Raw genomic sequence first — 7,415 nt, 5'->3', positions numbered from 1 at the left:
CAGATGACTCACCATTTAAAGTCTTCAAGCCCTCAGAGGCCTCACAAAGGGACAGCCAGAAGCAGTACACCAGATCAGATCCATTATCTGGGATGAGGAATTCAAAATAAACTGAGACGGTGGAAGTTACTCACTCCTGAATTAATTCATCGGGACAGCACTGGCAGGAGGGGGAATTAACAGCAGAATAATAAGATTACCCATCCCTCTTGCTTTCCAGCTCCTTATCCTTAGTTTTATATCTTCCTATGGTTTTTGCATCGACAGAGAATAACGGTTTCAAATGCGTCTTGGATACCATGTTTTTAAACAGGCTCTCTGTATTTTCAGCTCCACTGAATAGAACTATTCAGGTTAAGGCAACTGTGTGCTACCTAACATTCTACTTTGTGCACTAAAACTGCATTTTTATTATGTGCACACTAGTATGAAGAAGACATGCAGAGTTGGTAAGACATGAGAAGAGGTAAGTAGAAGGTACATTACATTGAAACAATAATGAAATCAGTGGGTATATTATAATCTGAGTTTATTTTCAATGACAACAAAATTTTAAGAACCGAGACATTACACATTTAACAGAAAAGTTGTTAAAGCTAGAAGTTAAGGCACATTGAGGCAGAATCCTTTTCTGAATCTAATTGTACAAGAATTCATTTTACATATGAATAAAACTGAAATCTGGGAAAACCATTATGAACTTTTTCATCACTGACAATTGAAAACATTAAGTTGATTCTGTTTTTCCATAAAGGAGCAACATTAAAATATGAGGCTGTATTTCTGTACCAGGATTCAGCATTCAAAGAAATCCCCGACCTAACCATCAGTATGTCCTAAGTGCCAAAAATGTAACTACCCTAAAAGTCGATATTAATTTAAAATACTATTCCTAGTTCTACTGAAGGGGCATAAATAGGGTACACATGAATAACAAAACGCATTTCAAGGACAAAACGCATTTCAAGTGCTTATGCAGTAAAAACGTAGTAAGTGACCTAAAGCTAAAGTGCTCACTCTATTGAAACTTCAGTCATCTTTGTCATCTTAGAAATTGAGGATGTTGCCAGGGAAAGAGATGGCAAAAGACTCTTTAGAAAGTTCTCCAAATATATGAAAACTTTCTGTTGATACATTTTCCTAAAACAGGCAGAAGCATTCAGTCACCTCATTCAGGCTAGAGGTATTTCTCCACAGAAAACTGACCAGGTATACATACCCTCTAGCTTCTCTTCCCTTCACACAGTTTACACAAAGCAAAAATGGTATGGGCTGAGCATCAGAAGGTTACTCTGCCTAAGGCTTATTACACTTGCTGTTAAGAGTTTTTCAATCATGAAAAAACTGTAGAAACAGCTACCTGATCACCAGCACAAACTTTACAAAGAGCTTAAAAACACTGTGTCCTAAGGTGGCCAAAGAAGTGAGGATACATGGACATTGGTTGTTTACAGAGCAGAAAGCAGAATATAACAATCTGAAATGCTATTCTTCAGGGGGCTTTTTCTATAAAGAAACCTAACTTAGCTAGGTGAAACACACCACACAACTATTTTCCTGTCACTTCCTCAAGGTGGTTTTCTTGAGGTAGTTTCACATCTGGGTTTTTGGCAAATGGTACTGGGTTATCTGGGGGTGTGAGGAACAGCCCATTTATTACCAAGAGCTAATTAAAGAAAAACCTAACTTTAAGGGAAGCTAGTCCCACAAATAATCTAGCAGTACTGCTGGAGAAAAGCACCTAATCCTTCACACTAACACATCATGATGGATATTTAACCACAGCACCCTGAGATCCCAAAGCCTTCCTAACCTGGTTTATGTTATGTAGCACCTAAGAACCCTTGCTCCATTCCTGACTTCGTGTTATTTTAGGAATTACTTTGGATGCGTCCTTGATTTGGTGCCTAGGGCAGGGTTCAGTGTGGTCTTTGGAGCACCCTGTCCTTTTGGGCACGGATTACGCCTTTCGTGCAGCCGTTGCCTCCCCCGGCTTAAGCACTGTAGGTACCACTGCTCCTGCTGCAGCTGCTGCTGCTTCTTTTTTAAACGGCTGTGAGTAACCTCCAACTTCTGGCATTTCTGAATTAGCTGTGGTAGTTCCTTCTGTAACTGCTGGTGCTGTCTGTCGATGCTATTGTGGAACTCGGAAGTGTAGTGCTTTGCTGCCCTCTCCAAGGCCTCGTTCTTGCTGTTCAGCTCCTTTGTTGGTCTCTTTCCCAACTGCCTTGCATCTAGCTCACTCAGTTGTGCCTCCAGTAATGCTTTATCCTGGAAGAACTTGACCAGCATGGCCTGTTTCTTTGCAGCTGTCTCAGCGTGGGTTTTCTTTATCTCCTGCTGTAGTGTCTGAATTTCTCTCTCCTGTTTCTCCTTTACTATCGAAACGTCCCTCATTGCCTCCAACTGCTTATTCAAATTGGATAGGATCTTTTCTTTCTGCAAGAGCTCTGTTTTAAGCGCTGAATTTTTTCCCGCATATTTGGAGGTTAATTCTTGTCTCCTTTGTTCGATCTGCCCACTTTGTTGTAAATAGTAGTTCCACAGCTTCTCGGTTCGCTGTCTAGACTCCTCTGTTTGCTTGGTCAGGTATTCCCGAAAGAACTGGTTTTCCTCCTCGACACGTACGTTTTCCGCCAGCAGCTGCCTGGATTCCTCCACTAACGGTTCTAGTCGGATTTGAGTTTCTTTGATTTGCTTGTCTAGCTTCATCATTTCCACTACTGCCTTTTCTTTAAACCTCTTCTCTGCCTTTGTTAGCTTCTCTGGCTTGAGAAAATTATTTATGAAACTAAGATCCGGTTGAAGGGAATTACTGGAGCCCTCAGCCAACCTGAAGGAAGAACAAGAGAGACATCCCCCCATGTTTTTCACGAAAAATTAGGAAATAATTTTAAAAATGCACACGTAACTTTAATTCATATCCCAACTATTTGGGAGCACCTACGATGTTCCTCACACAAGGCACGGGGGACAGAGCTAGGGGTAAAGACGAGGGAGTGTAGTTTACAACTGACAATATGCCATCTCTGCAACCCTGCGAGGTAGTATCTCGAGGGTAAAGAGGAGAAAACAGGTTCAGAGAACTGAAGTGACTTGGCCACGATGTACACCGCCAGCGGGTGGCAGAGCCTGGGCGTAAAACCCAGATCTCACGGCTTACTGAACACTACAGCTGCTGCAAAGGGCCACCGCAGCCAACTGGGGGGTCGGGAGTAGGAGTGTATACATGGCTCGGCTCTTTCACCACCTTTCCGGGTACCGAGGGCGCCTGGGTGGAGAGAAGCGCCCCCTCAGTACCTACTTGACAAACTCGGCAACCAAACGTTCCTTCCCAAAGTCACGGTGCACCTTTGCGGAGACCGCCAGGGAGAGAGCCCTACGATCGCGGGCTGGCGACACGCGGAAACGGCGTCCCAGTGCGGAGGGTTTTTCCAGTTTCTCCGGGCTGGTCTCTGCGGCTCTTGGCGCGGCCCAGCAACTCCGGGGCTCGCATCCCGCCCGGGTCCCGGCACGTCCAGCCCTGAGCCGCTTAACCTCCTCGGCCGCCGGACGAGCCCTAGCGGCCGGTTCTCCGGCGGCTCGGTTCCCCGCTCTCGGGGGGCCGACAGGAAAAGGCACTCTCTTCACTTTCGCAGTGTGGGAGCCCGGGGGTCCCTTGTCGTCCCGCCCGCCCGGGGTCCAGAGGTTTGCCCTTCCCAGGCCCTGCCCGACGACGATGAGCGGCTCTTTAGGTGGCCTACTCCAATCGTCCTCCCAGTGCCTCCACTTCCCCGCCTCTGTCCCTAGTTGGGCCCCCATCCGGGTCAGGAACGGACAGAGATAAGGCGCACGCCTAACCCCTTGGCTCTGCCCTCTCTGGCCGGTTTGGTTCGGTTCGGTTTGGTTTGCTCTGTTCTAGTCTCATTCAGAGCTCCGAACGTGGCGGGAGCCTCTCTAGCTACGAGCGTCTCTATGGTCGAGTGGGCGGAGCCAGGAGCAAGATGGCCGCGCTCGCAGCTGCCCCGGAGCCGCAAGCTTCCGGGGGTCCCCGGCCGCCAGTGTGTCTGTTGGTGTTGGGAATGGCGGGGTCTGGGAAAACCACCTTTGTACAGGTGACCTACACGGCGCGGGCGTAGTAGGAGCGCGCGAGAAGTTGTCTGTGGCAGGCGTAAGGCCAGGGGAGAAAGGGAGGTCTCTCTGGGGAGTTGGAGGGTACCGGCGCCTGGCTTTCAGGGACTTGCCAGCAACCCCTGTTTCTTCCTCCGCGAAGCCGTCTCAGATCCTAGCCTGGGTTCATTCAGCCTCTCTTCTGCGCACCCTCAGTGCCTATTTGTGACGACCGTACTTGGTATTGGAATTGCCTTGTTAGTGCCGACTCCTCGAAGGCAGAGGCTTAACAAGTCATTCTGGCGGTTAATAGAGTGCTAGCACACAGGCTTTCGGTGTAGATTCCTAAAGAATTCCTTCTGGGGTGCCTACCATGTTTCAGGTACTGGGGATATAGCGGAAATGACAAGGTTCCTGCTTAAATGGAGCTAATGTTTTGTGGGGGAGATAGAAACCCCCGCTCCCCCCCACCCCCCAAGTCAATAAGTGATGGAGAGTAGAGGAGGCTCTGTTGGATGTGTGATGAAGAAAGGTAGCATTTCAACTGAGAGTGAATGTCGGAGGTGGAGATCAGAAACGAATATTTAAGGTAGAGGGAAATGGAAGTGCAGAATTCTGGTAAGTTGGATTAAGGGGTGGAAGTTCTCTCTTTTTCCTTTATCATGCCTCTTGGTCTCAGTCCATCCTTCTCCCCGTATGTGTGCAGAGGCTCACAGGATATCTGCATAGTCAGGGGTGTCCACCTTATGTGATCAACCTGGACCCAGCTGTGCATGAAGTTCCCTTTCCTGCCAATATTGGTGAGTAAACTGTGCCAGAACTTGTGTGAAGTTTCTCAGAGAATGGAAAGCTGTCAGCCTATCCTATGAGTCTTCAATGCTTCCATTTTTAATGTTTTCTAAACTGCCTAATTTCGTTTCCCTTGGATTTGCTAGCATCCTGAAACAGGCTTCTTCCTGATTCCCTTTTTCTCTTTGTTTACTCCTTCCCTCTTCCTAAATTTCCTTTTTTTCCTTACCACTACCATTCTCTCTACCTCTTTTGACCCTAGGGTGTCAGACTATGGTTCTTTGGGAAAATGAAGTGACAGAAAGTCAGTCCTCTGGCTTCTAAGCCGTAAACCCTTCAGCAGGCTCTGATACATAAACTTTGTTTATATAGTTTCTTTTCTTCCAGTTAAGAGCATGTGGGTTTTGTGCAGAGTTTGCTTACTGATCTGTAGGAATCTTGCAAAGTTACATGGGAAAATGTGTGTGTATATGCCTGTGTGCATTGTCTTGGTGAGAGGTTCCTTCCCTCTTATCATCAGACTTGTAGAGGAGTCCCCAGACTACTGTATAAAAAAGATTAAGAATGGATGGGATCCAGTGTCCTGATTCTTGATAGGATCTAGGCTTCCTGATTTTCAGACTATTCCTTGATGTTAGTCTTTTCCCTCCTGGTCTCTTTTTAATCCTATTAAGCTTGTACTCCAAACATTACTAATTAAGGAAGACCTTGTATTAAGAAGCAGAAATCATTATGGGAAGAATTTTGAAAAAAAAAAAAATTTCCATCTTTTCACTTAAAGGCTGGAACTCTAATAGTTGATGGGATATAGGTCTACTGACTGCTAGATAGGTTTAGTTAGATATTACTGGACAGACCAATTTCCTTTTTATTTAAAATTCCATCCAAATAATTTTTTTTCTAGTTTTATTGAGATATAATTGACATACAGCATTGTATATGATTAAGTTGTATAGCATAATGATTTGATTTACAAACTCATGAAATGATTACCACAAGTAAGTTTAGTGAACATCTATCATCTCATATAGATACAAAATTAAAGAAATAGAAAAAATTTTTTTCCTTGTTATGAGAACTCTCAACTTTCACATATAACGTGTAGCAGTGCTCATTACATTTATAATGTTGTATATTACATCCCTAGTATTTATTCACTGGAAGTTAGTACCTTTTGACTACCTTCATCCAATTGTCCCTCCCTCCACACCCTCTACCGATTTGTAGATCGGTAACTACAAATCCAATCTCTTTTTCTGTGGGTTTGTCTGTTTGTCTTGCAGTGTAAGTGACCTGCCACAGTATTTAGTTCCTGGTATACAACATAGTAATTTGAAATACCTGTACATTTCAAAATGATCACTATGATGAGTCTAGTTAATATCTGTCACCATAAAATGGTATTATATAATTTTTGACTGTATTCCCCACACTGTACATCTCACCCCATGACTCATTTATTTTGTAACTGAAAATTTGTACCTCTTAATCTCCATCACTTATTTCTCTCCCACCATCCACTTCCCAAGTTAATGCCTTTATAAAAATGTTATCTGCATTACCTTTGTTACCAGTAAGCAAGGAGTAAGAAATAAACCTTTTTTCTTCATTTAGCTCCCTTTTTCTATGTATATGGTCACTGAGAAGGTATTTAAGTTGTATCGAACTTTTCTCTTTGTCTCAGACATCCCTACCATAACTTGAGAGCTCCTAGAAGCCTCAAAAGCTAGTTTCAGTTTCTTGCTGGGAGGGAAGGTACTTACAGGGTACCTTTTGTCCTCCTAGTCTCTTCCTGAACTTGCTTCTTTTGCTGTTGCAATTCAGTGATCTTAGCTTGAAAATTTAGAAAACAGATTTGAAAAGTACCTTGGATGCTAAGAGAGAAACTGATTTGTTTGCTCAGAGGAAGCAGAGATGACTTGAGAGGTCTGTTGGCTTAGATATTATAGGTGGAGATTCTCAAACTGTATTGTTTCTTACATGTTAAATTTCATTTCATTCTCTCTTTTTTTCCCTCCAGATATTCGTGACACTGTGAAGTATAAAGAAGTCATGAAACAGTATCCTTTTTCACATCTACTTTGGTTGTTGGCTCATCCCTGGCTACCTACTGTCTGTGTATTGTGTAGCTTTGAAAAAACTGTTTGTGCCTTCCCTTGTGAAATACACTAGCAAAAGCATTCGATTACTTTCTGGTAATTTTATGAAGAAGAGGGAAGATGAATGTGGGGAGAAGCATTATAGGTGATTAGAAATCCTATTTCAGCTTGTGAATTCCGTTTTCTACCTTTGTCTTGAACTGCAGGCTGTTGTAATTAGCACAGAGAAGGAGAGGCTAGCTGGTGGCGTGCCTGGGTCCCACAAGGGAGTATTGCCTTGGTGAATGCATCCATTGATCACCATCCGCTTAGACTGGGAAACTCAAAGATTAGTAAGATCAACTCTTAGTACATTGCTGTGTGAAATGTGTACTTTCCCTATAGGTAAGTCTAGGTAGGAAGACTAATTCTAATCCTCAGGTGGCTTGATGAGTGAGG

General features: G+C 44.0%; 2 protein-coding genes across 2 annotated transcripts in view; one reads left to right on the top strand and one right to left on the bottom strand.

Moving 5' to 3' along the window:
- Positions 1-721: 721 nt before the first annotated feature.
- On the bottom strand, positions 722-3,853 carry CCDC121 (coiled-coil domain containing 121). The gene is made up of 2 exons (XM_059942968.1): positions 3,305-3,853; positions 722-2,833 (listed from the first exon to the last, which is right to left on the bottom strand). Exons 1-2 carry the CDS (start codon positions 3,799-3,801, stop codon positions 1,879-1,881), a joined length of 1,452 nt encoding a protein of 483 aa, XP_059798951.1. The 5' UTR covers positions 3,802-3,853; the 3' UTR covers positions 722-1,878.
- A 100-nt stretch (positions 3,854-3,953) lies between these two features.
- GPN1 (GPN-loop GTPase 1) overlaps positions 3,954-7,415 on the top strand; it is a 19,473-nt gene continuing 16,011 nt past the window's right edge. The window contains exons 1-3 of the mRNA XM_059893358.1: positions 3,954-4,094; positions 4,796-4,889; positions 6,899-6,938. Of these exons, the coding sequence (XP_059749341.1) occupies positions 3,984-4,094; positions 4,796-4,889; positions 6,899-6,938 (245 nt within the window). The 5' untranslated portion in view covers positions 3,954-3,983. The remainder of the gene's footprint in view (positions 4,095-4,795; positions 4,890-6,898; positions 6,939-7,415) is intronic.

The sequence above is a fragment of the Balaenoptera ricei genome, chromosome 13, assembly GCF_028023285.1.
Source record: "Balaenoptera ricei isolate mBalRic1 chromosome 13, mBalRic1.hap2, whole genome shotgun sequence".
NCBI lineage: Eukaryota > Metazoa > Chordata > Mammalia > Artiodactyla > Balaenopteridae > Balaenoptera > Balaenoptera ricei.
The sequence above is the reverse complement of the archived record's forward strand: the minus strand, read 5'-3'. Positions and strand labels throughout refer to the sequence as shown.

Coding starts and splice junctions, on each gene's coding strand:
- CCDC121 (XM_059942968.1), bottom strand. CDS start 3,801: ATGGGGGCCCAACTAGGGACAGAGGCGGGGAAGTGGAGGCACTGGGAG. Junction 2,834..3,304: donor TTGGTTGCCGAGTTTGTCAA/GTAGGTACTGAG, acceptor TTCTTCCTTCAG/GTTGGCTGAGGGCTCCAGTA.